The sequence below is a fragment of the Amyelois transitella genome, chromosome 15, assembly GCF_032362555.1.
Source record: "Amyelois transitella isolate CPQ chromosome 15, ilAmyTran1.1, whole genome shotgun sequence".
Classification (NCBI taxonomy): Eukaryota; Metazoa; Arthropoda; class Insecta; order Lepidoptera; family Pyralidae; genus Amyelois; species Amyelois transitella.
Window position 1 is genome coordinate 5,281,957 of NC_083518.1, and position 21,199 is coordinate 5,303,155.

The following is a 21,199-nucleotide window of genomic DNA, read 5'->3' on the forward strand; positions in this document are numbered from 1 at the left end:
ATACCTAAAATTGTTATTTGTTTAACTGTGCATACACTATTATTTTCAGTCAGGCGTTTCTTGCATTCGTAGCATGGCAAGTCTGAATGTTTATGTTGGCAGTATTTTAATTAATTTCAATAGTATGAACTAGTGTTCTACCTTTCTCGCTACAAAGAATCAGGCTTTATTTAAATGACGTACCTCGCTTTCGTATTATTACAATTGGAATAGACTGAATATATTACGTTCAAATATTTCCAATGAAAAGTCGAATTGCCTGTTCGAAGTCAATCAATTACCTAGAGCTTAGGGCTGTTATCATGAAACTGACTTAAATTAACAATATAAATATATCAAAAGTAGATAGTTTATCTACTTTTAAATACAGTTATAACAGGAGTTATTAATTAACGAAATATGGGATAGGTATTTTTAACGAGGCTTAATTAGTGTACCCAGCTACATATACCCACGGGTAATTCAAATTATTATTTGGGCACTTGCATGTCGACATAAGGGAACAGCATTCTTCTATCTTCGTAAGCTAAGTTAGAAACTTATTCAGCTGAAAAAGATAAGAAAATAATTACTAGTGAACCACGCTTATACTATTTTAATATTTTTTTTTTTGTAGAAAAACAGCTTGTGCTTGCGATACAAAAAAAGATAAACCTTTTTTGCAGAAGGCTGATGTTTGCAGCGATACAAAGTAAGTTATCATGCTTAAGTTAATTTCCATTCATTCATCACAGTTTTTTAAGACTTTCTTACTGGTCGCTTTATATGCTTTCTACGAAAAAAGACTTTGATAATTAGGGTAAAAATTAAATGCTTTGCCTAACTTAAAAATATTGCTTTCTAACCATACCATGTCGAATACAAGGAATATATTAATTATTACTGACCACGCTTATTTGGCTTTATAATAATTTACCTTACAGCTCCTTGACGTATACTCTAGCTTCTAGATGTGGTGCTTCAGGCTTTGGCGCATAAGGAAGATCAGCATACAACACGCTGTAGACGCGCCTGTACTTGAGACGTTCAGCGGCTGCTGCGGAAAACGCCGATGTGGTGTCCATCCGCAGAGCGCCCGCACCAATCGACTTGGCCAGCCGTCTAGTAAAAAGAATTAAATTTATTTTCATGACAATAAAAGCCGAAAAAAATAGGACACCTACATTTTTTTCGGCTTTTATTAGGTTTTATAGAAACATTGCTTGGCAACGAGCGTGATGCTGAAGATTTTATGGAGAAATAGGGTATAAAGAAAATATTGTATATCATATCATTTAAGAAATTTAACCGGGAAGATTAATATACTTATTTTGTGATACATCCGCATCTTATCTAGATAAAATATATGACCTAGGTATACGCCGTTACGACAAATTTTAAGATAACTTTAACCTTTTCTCACACAGTGATTAATTGTCTCATTAATTTAATCTTTTACTGAAATACACTTATTTCGTAACTTTTAAGTATTTGAATGTATTAAAATGTTGTTCCTGTTCTAAAGTATCCAAGATAAGGGCAAATCATCAGAATTATTTTTTAATTCCAATTTTTTTCTTTTTAGATTAGGTACCTAAACACTTTCTTATTTTGATTTGACAGGCTTGTATGGGCCCGGTACACACGGAAGTCAAAATTCATTCACGGATTGTTGAATGAAATAATAATGTGCCAAAACAATGCGCCTTCCGCGTCAAATATGTACTGTAACTCTAAATTAGTGTCGGCACTGTAGGAAGCAATCGGAATTATGTAATTGGATCTAGTCCACGATAATGAGAGGTATTTTTGGTGACATGTGAATAGGCAAAAAGTACCCGTACCAACACTTCCTTATTAGTAAAGAGGAGCATATTTAGACCTAATATACTCGTAACAAAGCATCTTGTTTGAACACCATCATACTTATTTGTTGCGGCGAAGCGCATCGGTTCGCTTTTGACTAGCATTTTAATTTTATTCATGAACATACATTATCCAATACCAATATGCGAGGCTAACCTGAATTTTAAAAACTTCTGAAAACGATATCATGCTTCGTTAAGCAATAAATCATCCATTGTTTGGAATGTCAGAAGTAGTTAGTAAACAATACGTTTAGACGGCGGCGCGTGGTAGCGGACAGCGAATGCGTTCATTTGTTACGCTAATTGGTATATTTAGAACATGTTTCGTAATCGTAACAACAAAACAAATTTGTTTTTTTCCTAAACGAAGAATAATTTTCATTCTGCTCATTCACAACGAGCAGAGTTTTATAGTTAATTATTGTGTTCTTTATTGTAATATGTTAAGAACCAACATCGAGTAGACTGACGAATTTGTTGTAAATATATTTTAGCGAGATTGTGGGTCTATAGCATAGATACACGTCAACTATGCTTGATATTCTGAATTATTTTTCTAACTATTGTCTGCTCAATAATTAATTTCATTTTTTATAAGGCAAATATGGTTTTAGGAAGAGTCACAATCACAAAGGATGATACCGATTACAAATTGCTTGAAGATAGAATATATTATTATTAGAAAGGTAGACAGCTCACAAAGATTATGAATTTCACACCGGGTTCTTTGCTGTGATTATAGACGAATAAAAAGAAAATGTTGCAATTAAAATAATTATATAAGGGACAAATAAATTGATAGGACCATGAGCACAATTACTGTATTTATGTCATACTGCGTCCTCTGTGCATATTACTATTACGAAGTATGCTGTAAGAATAAGAATAATTACATAATGCACGCGTCTTCATTACTATTGTCGAGATGTCAACATCTTTATTGTTCTGTTGTGAATTTAATATTTTTATGAGTATCAGCAGTGAGCTGTTCGAGAAAAATAAATACCTATGTCTTAGTTTTGAAATGTTAAAAAGCATATGCGTATGAAATGAACTGCATATTCGTACTCTTCATTGTACCTATCTGCAAAACTAACACGTGTATTTTGGGTACTCATAACAATCTTCCGATGAGACTTTTGTAGATCTACTGATACCCGCATGTTTTACGTTTGCGATTTAAATGTCAAAGGCTTTATTGGGTGGCGAAGAAGTACATTCTTGGCAACTGTATCGTGTTTTATGAAGCGAAATAATTGTTTGATTTTAGAAACTTGAATGTTCGCAATTTTTACCACTTATGAAAGCTTACTCTAGATCGTTTGAATTATATGTGATCAAAAGTAAGTGCTTATATGAAACAAAAACTCAAGGACTTTATAGTTACTTAGTTAAATAATGATATTAAAAACTTTTTTATTATATACCTAAATCACAGAGCTGCCATATGCACAGACCTACTTATTTTTTTTTTTCAATTAAGTATATTTCCGGGTGTCTTGAACTCAATCAGATTTTTTATAAAATCTTTTTTGAATGGCGTATTCATATCTGGAACGATAAAAAGCTTGCACGGGTAATACTTATTACATACTCCCTAAGTACATATTATTGGTCAACTGTTATTTTGCGATCTTTGGTTTTATTGACTTGATCAAAAAATACGATGTTTGTACCAACTTTTATCGTGACATTGTATTCTGCACTTCTGCAAACATTTTGTAAAGAGAAAAGATTCATTCTTTTGTAGTTGATAAATTCCAAAATTGCGTAATTCAATTACATCTAAAAAAAATCTCACGAGTATCAGAATACTCTTCTCGCTACGAAGAAGACGAGAACGAACTAATTGTTGCTTTTGTGTAACAACAATAATACCTATGTATCTGGATATTCAATGTTGGCTTAATACTGTAATTAAGTATTTAGCCTTAGAACTTACTCCGTCTCTTCACACAACACCCTCATCAAGCCTCGACCTCTCCACGCGGAGTGTGTAGAAGCTATCCTGATCTCCACAACCTTGGTACAGGACTCCGGGAGCTTCTCCCAGATCTTAGCCTCTCTATCCAGGTGGCCCAGAACCTTGAGGATACGCCGGAACTTCTCGTTGGAACAGTCTTCTGACTTGTCTGCGTAGTCTACCTCCTGAAACAAAGTTGAAAAGATGATGTCAAAGGGATGTTTTTAGTTGCAAGATCGATAAAACCTGCAAGTTTTGTGGTTGAGGTCTAGGTCTACTATTTCTTAGAGCCTTTTTCAGTCTGATAGTGACTAAGTATTAAGGGCTATGTGTTTTCGAAGTACCAGATAAAATGATTAACCCTGACCCGTGTTTTAAGATGTTTTTTTTTCTATAAAACTTACGCTTATGCTTACTGTAACTTTTTTATTAATTCAATTTCTTTCTCACACGCGTCGCATCGGTCTATGTAAAAACTTCGAGCAATTTTTTATTTTATAACATGAAACGTATAATAAATCACTTTGTGGTTTTACACTGATAGTACCTACGCATAAATTTATCCTCAATTATTTTTTTTCATTACCAATTCTTATATCAAAAGGTAATAGTATCAAATTGATTCCAGGAAAAATCGGACATATTATGGCAAGTTCCATAGGTTCTGGAGTGTTTTTCCGTGTTTTTGTGATAGTATGAGAATCGGAGCGGTTTGTGTGGAGACCATTGGAGCGCGTCGTGTAGTCAAGCGTGAACCTTTCCTTTTCGTCCTTGAAGCTTCGAGATCATGATGGACCAGTCATGTTGATTAAATAATGACAAATGCACACAATTGTTTTACAAAAACCGTTTTTGCATTTCATACTGACGTTGAAATTAAAAGAAAATAAGTTTTCAAATCGTCTGCTATGTTTACACAACACGCTATTAACTTAAATAAATACATATAGGTAAATGTATCTACATATGTATACGAGTGTGTCATAGATAGCTTGTGAGGAATAATTATACAGGAATACTTATGTCAATACCAATAAAGTTTTATAATTACCGATAATAGCAATTAATAGGTGACTACCGCTTTATACTTTTAAGCAAGTACTAAGTCGATGGTTGTATCAAGACACCTGCACGGAAGTTTAATTTACCTACAATAGCTTCAGTTATTAGTAAGCTCCATGATATGCGATCCAAAAACAATTTGAAATTGCATTGTTGTATGTGTTCAGAATGTTTAATGTGCCTTTTTGGTAATTAAATACAAATCTCTCATGTTTGTGTTTTCATTTTGTACCCTCCGCTGACTGGTAGGTTTTGCAAAATTTTCTTCACTTTTGCCGATCTTCAGCTTTGAGTCCATTGGCTCGCAAATCGCCTTAAAAGAATCCATTAGCTTTGTTAAATTACTTGTAAACGTTCGTATTTTAAAAACACACAAAACACAAAAATGTGGTGAATTAATTGATTTAGCAGCAGATTTAGCAAATTAGCAGAATCGGGGTCCAGGTTGCATTCTCAAATCTATGGAGAGGAGTTTGGGATCCGCTTGTCCTTGATTGGATAAGTCAGGTTTTTACACAAAGCGACTCCCGCCTGGCCTTTATAGCCTTTACAATTGCTTAATTAATAGGTATTACGTAAAAAGGTGAGTTTATAGGTCTAGTAGATATTTTTTTAATGAATATGATACTGACATATAATTATTTAGGGTCCAAGGGGGAGTCAAGCGTAACCTAAGCGTTCGTCAAGAAAACGCTCTAAGCCTCTGACATTCCAACTCCACTCTCACCTTCACGCGGTGGACCCTGTTAAGTTGAGCAACCCTGCCAAAGATTGGGTACCAATCCCAGTGGGAGGCAGGGTCAACGAACAGAGAGAGACAGGGGGGACCAGTAGGGCAAGTTTTTGGCTTACTGGTCTAGTAACCTTTAGAGATGGAAGTGTTACTTGGGCAGGTAGCGGAAGAGCCGACAAATAAGGCCAACGGTAGCGCCCACAGTCCTAGTCAGCTGGACTACATCTCACTCACCGGGACGTCCTGGGCAGGCGGGTGAGTTAAAAGCCTAAACCCTTCAAACTCAAAATGGAAGTACAGACACAGAAATGGCCCCGAGTTCCCAGCGGAGAGGCGACACTCAGCAAAGGCAGGAGCATGAGTTCTTGCCAGTCCAGGGGTGCTAAGAATCCCTGGGAGTATTCAAACTGCCGAAAGAAAAACAAAAATATCGACAAAGGAACCAAACTATGTATCGGAACATACAATGCAAGGACCTTGAACACCGAAGGAAGTATGGAGGAATTGCACCAAGAACTAGACAAGATAAACTGGCATATCCTAGGTCTGTCAGAGGTCAGGCGACCGGGCGAAGAATGTTTAAAACTAAAAGCAGGACATACCCTCTACTATCGAGGCAGAGACAATGGGAAGAAAGAACACGGCGTAGGGATTTTGATACACAAAAGTCTTGAGGAACAGATAGTATCAACAGGATCAACATCCGAAAGAGTAGTGTATGTTATTATGAGCCTATCCAAGAAAATCACCATCAAGTTGGTGCAAGTCTACGCACCGACAAGTACAGCCCCTGACGCCGAAATACATACACTGTATGAGGATATTGAAAAAGCTTTTCAAATCAGGAAAACCACATACACCTTCCTCATTGGTGATTTTAATGCCAAAGTAGGGAAAAGAGAAGAACTGTCGGAAACATTCATGGGAAGATTTGGATTTGGAGACCGTAATCCTAGAGGTAGGGTTCTTGTCAGCTTTCTTCAGTGTCATAAATTATACCACCTAAGCTCCTATTATGAGAAAAGACCAGAAAGGAAATGGACTTGGCTTTCCCCAGGCGGACGACACAAGAACGAGATAGACTACATTTTTAGTTCTCACAGGTATATAGTACAGGATGTCAGTGTGTTGAATAAATTTAATACCCGTAGTGACCACCGTCTGGTTAGAGCCACATTATACATCAATGCAAAGCTGGCACGATACACGTCCCTAAAAAAGGCAAATTCTAACAAGATCGATACTGTTAGCCTGAAAATAAACGCTGAACAATATAGAGCCCTGCTCGAAAAATCCATCCCTGACAAACCTCTCGAAGCATTGACCATAGACGAACTGAACAGCCACCTAAGTAAGACCATGATAAATGCAGCAACAGAAATAGCTAAAAGAAAACCAAATTCGCACAATAAGCTATCAGAGGAAACTAAAGCGCTACTACAAAAAAGAAGGGAAATGGTCAGGAATAGCAATAAGTACAAAGACCTGTGCAAACTTGTACGATCAAAAGTGGAGAAAGACATCAGGGAGTACAAGGAAAGGAAAGTAAGGGCCATAATAGAACGACACAGGGGACCAAAAGTGTTTAGGAAGCAACTCGAGCCCGGCTGCCAAGTTATCGCCAAACTAAAAACCAAAGATGGGAACTTGATTGTGGACAGATTGCAAGTGCTTAAGGTGATAGAACACTACTACTCCAACCTCTACGCTCAAAAAACTAAAGAACCAGACCACACCAACCGCTTAACTATTAGAAATGTAGGATCAGAAGATATTCCTGAAATAACGAAAGAGGAAGTAATGTTTGCTCTTTCCAAACTTAAAAATGGAAAAGCGAGTGGCGAAGACGGGATACTGCCCGAAATGCTCAAGGAAGGCGGAGAAAAACTCTTGGATGCCCTAATAGTTCTCTTCAACAGATGCCTACATTCAGGAGATCTACCGGAAGATTGGAATAGCGCTGTGGTAATTATACTGTACAAGAAAGGATGCAAGACGGACTTGAATAATTATAGACCCATAAGTCTGCTATCACAAACCTACAAGCTCTTCTCCAAGATTATCACCACCAGGATAACACCTAAACTGGACTTCTACCAACCAATCGAGCAAGCAGGCTTTAGAGCGGGATACAGCACAATAGAGCACATTCTGGCAATGAGAGTCCTCATCGAGAAAACTACCGAGTATCAAATGCCACTGTGGTTGGCATTCATTGACTACAAAAAGGCGTTCGACAGCGTGGAAACTTGGGCCGTACATAACTCGCTAAGGAACGCAAGAGTTGATCATAGATACAACCAGCTGATCGCCAGAGTTTACCAAAACGCTAAAATGAAAGTGTCAATACCGCAGATGACAAACCCTATTAACATCAAAAGGGGAGTAAGACAGGGGGATAACCTATCGCCTAAATTGTTTACGCTGGTTGTCGAAGACGTATTTAAAAAACTGAATTGGCAAAAACGAGGTATTTCCATATCAGGTGCACGTTTAACCAACCTTCGATTCGCGGACGACATAGTCTTATTTGCTGACAACCCTACTGAACTACAAGAGATGATCGAGGACCTACACAACACATCATTACGAGTAGGACTGGAGATGAACCTCGATAAGACCAAAGTTATGACATCCGAACAACAAAACAACATCAGGATTGAAGTAGGAGGGACAGAAATTGAGCAAGTCCAAAAGTATGTGTACTTGGGTCAAGAAATTAAAATAGGCAAAGAGAACCAGTGTAACGAAATCGACAGACGAATAAGACTGGGGTGGGCAGCCTACTCCAAGCTTGAATATGTTTTTAACATGAACCTGACGTCACAACAAAAAGCCCAAATTTTCGACCAGTGCATACTACCCGTCCTGACATATGGCGCCGAAACCTGGGTGACTACCCAAGAAGTGATACACAAGCTTGGGGTGGCACAAAGGCATATGGAGCGGAAAATTGTAGGCGTCTGTCTGAAAGACCGTGTGACCAATAAGGACCTAAGACGGCGCAGCAAAGTCACGGATGTCGGCAGAAGAGTTGCGAAGCTCAAGTGGGAGTGGGCTGGTCATATTGCCAGGAAGTCTGAATCTTGGTGCAAAAGATTGCTAGACTGGAGACCTTGGGACCAAAAGCGACCCAGGGGAAGGCCACAAATGAGATGGAAAGACGACATCAAGCAGGTGGCGGGCAGCAATTGGACTCTTACTGCCCAAAATAGAGAAGAATGGAAGGAGATGAAGGAGGCCTACATCAGAATGCTGATAGAAGAAGGCTAAGAAGAAGAAGAAGATATAATTATTTATTTAATAAAATCATAATCCGAGGTAAATTGCGTAACCTATTAAAGTTTTACCTAATTTCGGATATTCCTATGAAAAATAACGGTATCAACCCTTGTTACGAAATAATTTGTTCTAGGCTAAGTTAGAGGCTAACAACCTATCACTATTTGAACCTAAATTCCATCATTAAGCTATACTGCTAAACGTGGCCTATTAGACTTACTGTTGACTCTATCTATCCCGCAAGTGAAAACGTGTGTGTGTGTTGTTCTAGGAAAAATGCCCTTGGTTTAGTACATGCTATAATGCCTTCATTCTTAGTGCGTGAAACATGATACGAATGAGCAGCAAATTGATCAGTATCATCACTAGCCCATGACATCGATTCACTATAATTAACCCATTAGTTAAAACGTTTAATCGTTTTTCTAACGTGACTATCAAACAATAGTGTTATCCTAACAAGCAGGTCATTAAAAATACCTAAAACACGATTAATTTAGCCATTCATTTAACAAGATTGCCTCAATATTCTACTTAGTAACTGCAAACAATTCCATTCATCGTTTAATTGACAAACAAAATGTACTCTTCAGACCTATGAATATTAATGTCCTGCCATATTACTCGTTTATCGTTTAACATTTTATAGAAAATAAGATAAGAGGAACGTAGTTTTGAAAAATCCAAATCGCAGTCTAATTGAAAATAAAATTGTTTTATATTTTATTTGTAAAAGACATATTATAACATGAATTAACCAATGTAGTTAATTGTATCACAAGACGTAAAAAAAATTCGTAGAAAAGTAAAATGGAAATACCTACCTCTCTCTTTGCGAGCCCGTTAAGGATGACTCCAACTATCTCCCCATTCTCATCCACAGTGGCCAAAGACAAGCCCTGCTCTAGCGTGGACGCGGAGTATTCCTCCAGCTCCTGACAGCGGGAGTCAGGAGTTTCCAGGAGATTCACAGCCAAATTCATCGGCTCGTCTTGGAAGAAGAATCTGCAATAAAAAGGCATATAAGATCCGCTCAAGTTAAATCAACCTATTGTGCATGCATTTACATTTCTACATTGTTATTTCATAATCCAACATAAAAGTAAGAGATGAAAAAGAATAACTAATTCTTTTTATCTCTTGCTTATATATATGTGTCATTATATGGCATTGATTCCAGTTGATACGACACCACGATCAATCTTCGCAATGATTAGACGATTCAAGCATGTAATGACCCATCTTAACTGGATCAGTTAAGGAAGTAATATTTTCCATCGAAATTAAAACTTAGTCTTGTCTCCCCAGATACTGCAGATATTTCGTTAAGCGCAATTAGATTAAAAAAAATGCAAATTATAATACGATTGCATAGCTAGTGGTCGAAGACATGTATCAAATCGTCGCCGTATGAGGCGACGTTGTAACTTAGTTGTATTCTAACTGAACGTTTTATTTAATTATGCAAAATAGGCTCCGCAGTCGTTCTCTTAGTAACACGACTATTTAATAATGCCAGGTTTACATGATTTAATAAAGTTCATGTTTTATTTATATCATTTAACAATAAGTTAGACCCTGGTTGATTTATAGACCAACCGCTTCGTGTAAACCTTGGTGACACTAACGAGAACTTTCCGGTACTTACCTAGTTAGGAAGTAGAAATAAAAAAACCTTTATCTATGTTTTTAAACTAATGTACTTTATAAATGGTACTGGTTATAAAGACTGTAATTATAATCAGGACATATTGCCATAATTTGGCAAAAAAAACCTGCTATAAGTATTTTTCAGACAGTGGAGTTGCAAACGCCGGCTGCTGTCGCCGCCGGCCGTATGCAACGAATGTTTGTCTATTTAAATCCTAGAAATCGGAAAAATGTTCTAATCTCTGTGATAAAAAAATGGGTTTGCCATTGTTATACCTTATAGTTTTATGGAATGCTAAATGCGAAATTCTATAGGTAATTATTGTATGATAAATATCTTGCCTTCTTAGGAATTTAATGATAGCTTCTTTATCATCTTTGGTGAGTCGTCGCAAGGAGTAGGACGGCTGTGTCATCTTCCTCGGCCGCAGATCCAGCACCGCTAACTGGGCTGGCAGCTCGTCGCCGAGCTGGGAAAAATACCGCTAGTTCTTAACACTGTAGGTACATCATAATTCACAAGGCAAGGCTAATCTACTTGAGTCCTCTCTGGGGCCTTTGCCCCGACTTTGATCAGGACTCTCTCTCCAGGATCTCGACTTCAGTTTGATCCCCTGGATCCTTCCAGACATTTTTACCTTCGAGATATTGTTGGCAAGGGAACCTAACCGAATTAACAAATATTTTACCTTATTTAAAATATACGTAACTCGAAAGCGTCCTCATTTATTTGTTACATTTAAATACTATTTACCTACATACTATATAATAATATTATTTAAAGTTTTCAATTTAACTTGTACAAATGTCAAACATATAATTCAACTACATTGTAATTTATCTTAATTTAAATTTATAAGATACTTTAGGAATTATTATGATTTGTCAATAAATTTATAATGAATTAGATTATCATACCGCACGAATAAGATACATATTTAGTAGGTTAGTATAAAATTCGCGGTTTTTTATTACTTGAAACCTTTAAATACCTAGCTTAACATTTTTTTTTAAATTTAATATTTGATTAGGCATTTGTCACATTTAAGGAATATTAATTATTGTAAGTAAATTTAAAAATAAAATTTGTTCTTTATTTTATTTGGGTTGCAATTAAGCAGTTCACGATTTTAATTATTTTGTCCATGGCAATATATTTTCTTTAAAAATTATGTGGGGTAGGGTACCTACATCAACTAAGTAGATAATATCCGGTCTAACCCTCTAGTCAACAGTGTCATATTATTATGAAAAAAATCTTACCCATACCAGGATCAAAGGTCAGTTGGTTTGTATTGGAAATATTGGAATCTCTCCAATCTCTAGAACAGCTAAAACTTAATTGCCTTCAATTGCGGTCTGAACTCGATATTCTGACGTGTGTATTTGCGTATTTGGTTGATGTCACGCTGTAAAGTTGTCATACTAAAGTGCATTTCTGCAAATGCAACCCGACACCAAAAGGGCTGAATTAGCTAATTGTTAATTTATTGGTGTAATACGATACTTATTCTAGTTGTTGATACTACCATAATGATATGTTTGTTTTTAATTTCTGCCAGTTTCGTCACATTTTTATTGGTTCCAGTGAGAATTGGTGTTATCTTGCTTATTAAGGTTCGCTTACTTGTTTATGTAAGACTTAGACTAGCTAGACTATCGCCCTTGTTTTTACTCCCGTAAGAGTTCCCAGGAAGACAAGTACCCTTTGTTATATCCTGAAGGTATGTTTGTGTCCAACTTCATTAAAATCAGTCCCACAGTTATTGTGTTCATTCCTTGAAACAAAAAAACAATCTTTCCTCTTTTTAAGTAATATTAGTTTTGGGAGATATGTCAGAGACCATTTTTCGGGACAGAGTAGAATACCTACAACTACTTTGTCCCTTTTTGTACCTGATACCTAGGTGTCGTAGGAGGAAGATGATGTGTCTAACCATTCATCATTAATTCCTTCTTTCAAGACTAATACATTCTTATGTGAAATTGTTTAATAATAAGTAGTTTAAGTATACACAACAGACACCTATAGGCTATGGTAGGTACCTACCTGTAATTAACTATTCAAAATATCATAGCTACCTGGAAATAGACCAAAGGCACGTTTATTTTATCTGTGTCCTGAGATTAAGTCGGTCTGTACATTTATGTCCGGTTTTGTTGCCTTGAATTAAAATAATATTAACTATTCTGTTTATAAGGCATTGTTCGGCTATAAGAATGTAAAGTTGATAATAACGCTTGCATAGTGAAATTGAATTGTTATGTTTTAAAATTTCAACCCTCACACACTTTTTTCATATCTACATCATTTGCACACACATATAGGTACATCAGTATAGCGCAAATTATATTTTAAAGTTTTTATAGGTAAGCATCTATTTGCTAAAACAGCATGAACATTCGGGTTGAGTAAGGGTATGATAAAGGCATCAGGCACCGGCATTTTACGGTCGAAATTAAACATAGGTACCATATCCATATCATATTATAAAAGGCCCTAGCAATGGACGATATACTTGTAACATCATTGTCATGGCCCTGTGCATTTTATTTCATGAGGCCGTTTCAAGATGCCACATGCAAATCGTCGTAATGTCGTGTCGTGTGTGACATTGGGCATACTCGCAGTGACCTTACAGAATTTAACTAGAGTGATCTAATGTGGGAACACATTTGCAGGATTATGTACTTATTTTTATTAGCGAGTTATGTCTACAAAACGATGGCTATTCTACACTGTAGTCAAATTTAAAAAGGTTAAATTCATAATACCCACGTGAAAGAATTATGCAAATAATATCAAGTATAATTGCGTAAATATTACGGTGTATAAATATTTATATTTAATACAATCTGTCTTGAATTATCTCAACTAAAACCGTTTATTACCATTCTATTCTATTGTAGGCGACTGATTTAAATGCTATTAATTGTTATTTAGTCACGACACGAAGTTACTACTAGTATATCTAGCTGATACAATAATGAGAAGTATATAATTGAATCAATTAGTTCTAGTGTAGTAATCATCTTGTGTATGTTTGTATATAAATAAAATCTATCTGCTTCGGTGTAGTTTGTTCCGCCGCTTCTTCTACACATGCACTTTGGAAGCGGTAGTAGTTATAATTAGATTTAAGTGATGTGACGTCAATAAGTGATACCTTGTTTCCAATTTTGAAAATAAATCTATTCTATTCTATCATGTACTCAAAACTGATGGACATACTGATAAAATTTAAAGTGGACTCCGCCCTAAAGCTATATGCTGCTGAGGTGCCATTGGGTGTAATTGGCTCTGGGTTATAAGAGAAAAAGATAATTATGTGGCTTTCATTTATGTTATAAATGGGCATTGAAGGTATTGAAAACAATCCTGTAGATCCGGGAAGAGTTTACTATACTTGCAATAAACTCATCCTTAAGACTCTTTAACTAAAAACAAATAAAAGGATCTAGAAAAATTTTATTCGAATACTTTATTGTTTTAGACGGTTGGCAGGACTAAAGGGTCATATATTTCTATCAGAAAGGTCAGTATTCGTGTAACTGAAAAAGCTATCGCATCGCAAAGACAGCGGCCATGGGTAAACAATTGATTATCACGATCTTTCAACGCTACATACGACCAAGCATAATACTTCCTCAACAGAATCTTAGGAAGCTAGATTTAATTAGTACACAGGACATAAAATATCTTATTGTTATCGACTCGTAAACGACTAAGCATGCGGTAGTCGAGCAGCCGGAAATAGTTTATAACCCAGTCGTGCCCTTAGATTGACTATAGGCTATCGATAAATTCATAAATCAGTCATTATGCGCCCGATGTGAATTACCACACGACATGATATTTTTATGCTCTTGGATTGATGCATACTTGAGCAAAATAGTTACCTAACTGTACCTAGAATTCAAATTAGGATTAAACGTTATGAAAACAACTACATATACGGGTCAGTGCAGTCTCAACTGTTTTTTGTACTACTTATTTGAAGCGAACTCTTTGCTCTTTGTATTAATATTTATTTTTATAAAGTTTATATGTGGTGGTGGTGCTTTTAAAATAAGTCATAATAAAACATTGTACTCATTTCAAAAACTTCTTCTCTTAACTAGGTTAACTTAACTTTAATGTTAAAAAGATAAGGATTTCACGTTTTTTCGCAATTTAAAACATTATCACGATCATTTTATATTAACTGTCTTGCTACCAACTTGGTCCACCTTAAATCTCTTTAAATTTTAACTTAATATTTTATTTCAACGTCTATGCTATATTAGGTACTGAAAAATTTCTTGAAAATCTGTTTAGTAGTTTTTGCGTGAGAGAGTAACAAACACACATCCATATATGAAGAATAGGCTTATTAACTTATGATTCTTCTTGTAGGCGATGGGCTAACAACCTGTCGTTTTTGAATGTATAAATGCTATCCGCGCGAAGCCGGGGCGGGTCGCTAATTTTAGTTTTTGATATTAAATCGTAGGGATAAACAAGAGATGTGACAAGTGCGTTGTTGTCCTTGAGATTTTTATGTTCTTATTGAATTCAGAATAGTAGATAGTACCGTTGATATATTTCGGTTCGGTTGAGTTACCTACTTGTCTACTTGTCATATGGAATTACCTGAGAACATAGCGATCTTTTTTTAATCTTGACAACTTGCATGCCGCATGTTAAGCAGTAAGGATATTATATTTACCGGATTGGCAAGATTTATTTCATTATTGTTTTACGTCGAAGCAGACCTAGTCAGTCTGGTTTTACAAACGGAGCGTTTATACATGATGTTTTTTTAACTGACTTTTTTAAGTGGGTCGGTCTGTATTCATTCTTCAGATTAACTTAACTGACACTATTCAGTTGGTTTTTTACTGACTTCAGAAAAGGGAAGGTTCTTAATTCGACCGTTTTTAAGGGTAATAATTTATGAACATGTTCAAATGTGTGTGTAATTCTTAAAAATAAAATAAACATTTTGAACTTTTGAATGTAGAAAATGGCTCGAATACGCACCAGAAAGAAAATCATATTATAACAGACAAAAATCGTATTATAACAGAAAAGATAAGTAGGCATTTATCACATACACACGTCTATCCCCTTCGGGGAAGACAGAGCTCGAGATCATAAGTGTTGAAGAGCACATACAGCTATCCAATAATTTGGGGTTTTATGGAATTAATATTCATGAGAGGTCACAAACCGATCGGTTTAAAGACATTACAAATTTAAAAGCTATTATTAAACTTGGAAACATAACTTGGAACATAAGCTAAGTAAGAATTTCAGCTTTAAAACTCAGAAAATGGCATCTTGTTTCTACTTCTTTCTAAGTAGGTCTTTATAAGCCCTATGTTTTATTACAATATCACCATGTCCAAAATAACTACAGTAACAAAATGTTTAAGTACACATTGATAAAAAGTTGTAGGTATTTTTATAGGTATAACCGGTTCAATGCATTTCGATCTATTTTTGAATGGATGTTTGAGGCGGGCGTATTGGTATAATAGAATGTCATGCACTGATTCATATAAAAATAAATTCAATTACTTCCTGGACTTAATTAGCTTCAATATTTTGACCCACTTACTTATTTTTATGTAAATCAAAATATTGATAAAAGCGCAGATTGTAAATTCAGTTAAATAGAAAGGCTTATAAACTTGGGTTTGGTTCCTCTTGATGGTGGTTAGATACGAAATCTTTTGAACTTATCCTTTAGTCTTTTCGAGAATACTGGCACTGTTTACTCCGCAAGAACGCTACAGTGATACTTATATGTGTGTAAATTTTTATTGTAATCCATACTAATATAATAAATGTGTGTGTTTGTTTGTTAGTCTTTCACGTCAAAACAACTTTATTTGAGTGAGCACTTGTCAAAATTTCATAATACATTTATTTAACATTTATGATATGTGCATGCATGCGTTTAAATAACAACGCCAGTTTCAATTCTTATCTTTTTTGTTTTTTTACAAGGTTTAACAAATACCTAAATAAAACATGAAATGCATGCAATAATAAAATGTCATCGTCTGCCTGTCCAGTTCCACTCAACCTTTCAATTTAATACATACCTACCTATATACCTACTTAGATGTCATAGTGATTCACTTTTTCTATCAAATGTAGATACTGTATTTTGGAAAAATTTTAACAATGAGTGAATAAATGGCTGTGTCTTTTAAAGTTATGGAACTGATGCAGGCTTATCAGATCCTAACCAGCAGACACTACATGTATTTATTATTAGTATTATCCGCCTGCGGCTTTACTCGCATATGTATTTGGATTGTTAAAGCGTTAACTAAATCAAAATAGTTGTTGTTACTCTGATGTCATAGCTATATTACTCTAAAGTTTCATCAAAACTCGTCCAGATTTGTCGTGATAGTGTAATAAACATACTCACGAACTTTCACATTAAGGTATTTTAATATAAAGTACCTTGAAGATACCCAGTAGGTAAATAGGTACCCCTTGTTTATTTTTGCTTATAGCACTTTTTGTCACTTTCGTGAAAAGGCCTTTGAGCGATTATACCTAATACGATCGCGCCCAGTAGTCGATGTGGATAGCGGCATTAAGGCGAGCATCGAACTCGTTACCTTGATAATGAACGTGAGAGGACCGCTCACAAAGCCATGGGCGTGCCGGTCTCGTGGTCGGTAATCTTCGTAATTACCTTTTAATTGCAATAATGAAATCGGATGAGGACGACATCAGTAGGAAATGGAGGAAAACACGCGTTAAGAAAATCTTATTCCTTTAATCTTTTTTCCGAAAGCACTTACAATTGCCCCTTTTTATATCATTGGAATGGAACGTAACAATTAGATAGTTATAAGCATAGTTATAAGTAGATAATAATGGTCGTAAGTATAAACATTTTTATTTTTTTTAACTAGGTCGTACCTGTTTGATTGACAGTTTTTTTGCGGCATTTTATGTTGTGATAGGATTAATTGTTCGGTACATTATTTAATTAGATTTGTAGGCAAGTTTTATAAGCACGCTTGACTTAATTTGACACGGTCTACTATTATTTTCTTTAAACAAGCACCCTAAACCAACGACAACCGATGAAGGAAAGGCAGTATTCAGAGACCGTGGCAAGTGGACAGATATAGTCTGAGCTCTGCCTACCCCTCCGGGATTAGTTTATATTATTGGATATTTAATACATTCAACACATCGTCGTCAAATTTTTGTAGCAATCATTGCCAATTATTTGCATAAACGGAACCACGATTCTGATTTGAATCCGGTCGTGTCCCAAACAGTTGCATTGTAGTGACGCCATAGTGATGTAGGCACGGATCTGACAGCCGTATCACGCAGATCTATGTCCAAGGTCTTCGTGGTAAGGAGACCAGGATCAGGGTAAATTGGTGACGATTTATTTTTAGAAAATTATTTCTACATGATAAAAATAGGTTTACATGATATCTCTTTGCACCAATAATGTGGACCTTGGTAATTTATAGTTAGATACTTAGCTAGGATTATCATATTTTAATTAGTTTGCGGTCGGAGATGATAAAAAAATCTGTGGTTGATGGTTGCCATCTTTCTTTTTAATATAAAACTAAAGTCTGTGGTAAAACTATAATAAATCAAATTTTGTGGGTAAAACCGCGAACACATTGCTTTAAAGAATATCTACTTATGATTCTTATTTTCTTATCCATTAGAAAACTAAAGATTTTTTTCCATATTTATATTCTGATCTAGATTATGCTCGTAGGATTAGAATTTAATTGTAAGACCTCATAAAATAAAAGAATAAAAATAATCTCTGAATAATCATAAAATATAAATAATATCTAAATCTCAATTTTACCTATCGTAAACCAGTGGTTATGAGTTATTGTAAGTCTCGTGACTCTTACTCTCTTTCTCTCTGTCTACTGCTAAAAGGAAATAATGGGATATGGGTCTGTGTAACTTGCAAGTTAGTAACTTTCTAGCTAGTTGTTTATAAAATTTCAAAAGAATAATGATGTATTTGTGGAAATTTTCTCTGATATGTAATTATTTTAGGAATACTTTTATTACATTTTATTTGCCGTATATGAGATTGATGCAGAGGACTATGATATCGGTGTAAATAATTATAACCTAGCATGTGATATGCCATCAGATAGTTATATGTATTGCATCTCGACATTGAAAACGTTTCTATATATAATACAGTGTTTGTTAGTAAGTATACATACATACTTATTAACTCTACATAAAATGAAGGATTCAGGTAGTTGTGTCAATGAGTAGGTACGTACTTTATTTTAATAAAATTTTTATATGTAGGTACTTCTGCTTTTTATGCACATTTGTATGAAATATATTTGTTAAAAAATAAGACAGTACCTTAGTAAATTTAATTATGACAATTGTGTTCTCTTATTAAATTCCATTTTTATCTCATTTCTAAATTCAAAGTTGTAGATATTTCACATTGTGAATTTACCTACAATTAATAAATAAACAGGTACTAACGTAATCTTATTTATTAACATTTTTCCAGAAAAATAAGATATTTGAAGACCTGTTTACATTTAAGTACGAGAAATCCAATAAAACATGGACCAAAAACAAAGGCAAAAAATATTGTAAAGTTACCTAGAGGCAAGTTTATTACAATTTTTTTCTTTTTCATTGTATTATTGCATAAGTTGTATTTAATGCTTATTTATTAATAAAGCAAAATACGATAAGATTTCTATAAGTATAGTTACTAGTAATGTTCACAATAAATTTCCAGCAGAAAATCTTTATTGCGAGAATTTATAGTTGACAAAACAATGAACCGACAATAGTTTCTAAGTAGGTAATAAATTGAATTCGCGTACAGTGAACAGAACAAACAATCAGTATCTAATGGAAATCAAACGTGTAGTACTTAGAAGGAAATTATCGTATCGGTTATTGAAGATTTTTCCACTTGCCCATATCAAACAGTCCCTTATCTTTCTACCTCATCCACTTTGCATTAAGTATTTATCTCTTACAATATATCTACCACATATAGAAATAATAATTTATTCCTTTAAATGTGGTGTAGAATTACAAAATGTAAGGAAGAACAGTTAAGTAAATCTACAATTATTGTAATCATTACACACTATATAAAGAGGTATAAGTGCAAACATGACAAAACGTCTTTTTTCCACACGAGAAAGCAAAGTATAAGCTCAAAATTTAAGACCTGTAAATGCCTAGATAAAATATTACATATGTAAATATTTCTTTTTAGGCTAATCTGGTTTGGGATAAATAAGTATTTTTTTATGTTAACTGTACATACATTCAAATGCTATGTAAATACCAGTCGTCTATATTAGATCTCTTTTGCGTATCTGAAATGTTGAATAGAGTCGTGTAATCACGGTGCCCTAGATCTAAGAACTAAGAACAATTACATTTACGTCTAAAGTCTAATTTAAACATACCTACCATAACTTACATATCATTTCTTTATTTATTTCATATCTTATGTTTAATTTGAAAGAACTATTTCCGGTTATTATAATCTTAGGTACCTGCTTTCTTTCGTAAATATCTGTTACTATTTCGTCCTGAATTACGTAGTATTGTTAAGTTTTCATTGCAATATTTACTGATTAATTTATTTGTATTCTTGAATAAAAGTTAGAAATAATTAACTATAATGTTAAAAGGTCAATTTAAACACTATATTAATGTACATAAATACTTAAGTTTTCAAACTAAAATAATAATGATAATTATCCAATCTTGGTAGAAAGATATTAAGTATTAGATATTTATTTATTCAACATAAAATTTACAGGAGCATATCTACGTTGTTTCAATATACATACATACATACATAAAATCACGCCTATTTCCCGGAGGGGAAACGTGCAAAATGCTTAGGAAAATTTTGAATTTTGAGTACCTTAATTTTTTTTGGGTACCTTATTTGTTTCAATATTTTTAAGTAAATTAAATATGAATGGTCAAAACATCGAATTATGTTATACATACATATGTATATAATTATGTACTTACCGTGTACTTATCGATCCTTGCATTTTCACGTCCAAAATGTCCCTTCTCCTTCATATCCACAATGCCCCTTGCACTAGTGACAGCCATTGCAAGAAAAAATATAAGTATTTTTTTATAAAAAAAGATCTGTCACTATTCGCGCGCAAATCTGTTTGGATTTCGAATCGCTCTCCCGCGTTTCCACGGTGGGTCCGTGTTGAGACTCGAGTTCGAATGGTTGCAAAACAGATCAGCGCGCTTCACTTTATATAAAACCTATGTTCTCTACTCGCCCCCGCACTCCAGTTCCTTTCATAAACGAAAAACCTAGCGGATGCTGTTTTGTTCCAGTTTTAATTAAAAACGTTTGCCCCGTAACAACAGGAGTATTCTGGATCAGTAAATAACCTCAAACAATATTTTAGTATTTAAACATTGGAACGTTTTCAGATTAAACAATAAAAAATATTATTCAGAGATTTATAAATAACAATAATTATTATGTATATGTTAACCTCGATGCTAGACTTATGTACGCATTTTTATTTAAATTTTATTTCAATAATGTAAATTAGCTTGTCAACCGAATAATAAATTTGACATTTTCTTTGCTATGCTACGACCGGGAAATTGAG

The 21,199-nt window shown here is 34.6% G+C and overlaps 1 protein-coding gene across 1 annotated transcript; it reads right to left on the reverse strand.

Moving 5' to 3' along the window:
• Window positions 1-465: 465 nt before the first annotated feature.
• Window positions 466-20,785, reverse strand: LOC106136292 (arylalkylamine N-acetyltransferase 1). Its single transcript, XM_060948151.1, has 6 exons — window positions 20,586-20,785; window positions 10,880-11,007; window positions 9,712-9,892; window positions 3,790-3,995; window positions 917-1,101; window positions 466-547 (listed from the first exon to the last, which is right to left on the reverse strand). The coding sequence occupies exons 1-5, from the start codon at window positions 20,670-20,672 to the stop codon at window positions 918-920; spliced, it is 786 nt and encodes a 261-aa protein (XP_060804134.1). The 5' UTR covers window positions 20,673-20,785; the 3' UTR covers window positions 466-547; window position 917.
• Window positions 20,786-21,199: the final 414 nt, after the last annotated feature.

Excerpts from the sequence above, each read along its gene's own strand:
- LOC106136292 (XM_060948151.1), bottom strand. The coding sequence starts at position 20,672 with ATGGCTGTCACTAGTGCAAGGGGCATTGTGGATATGAAGGAGAAGGGA. Across the intron at positions 11,008-20,585 it reads CAAGGATCGATAAGTACACG|CTCGGCGACGAGCTGCCAGC; the intron begins GTAAGTACATAA and ends TATTTTTCCCAG. Across the intron at positions 9,893-10,879 it reads ATCATTAAATTCCTAAGAAG|ATTCTTCTTCCAAGACGAGC; the intron begins GCAAGATATTTA and ends TTTTTATTGCAG.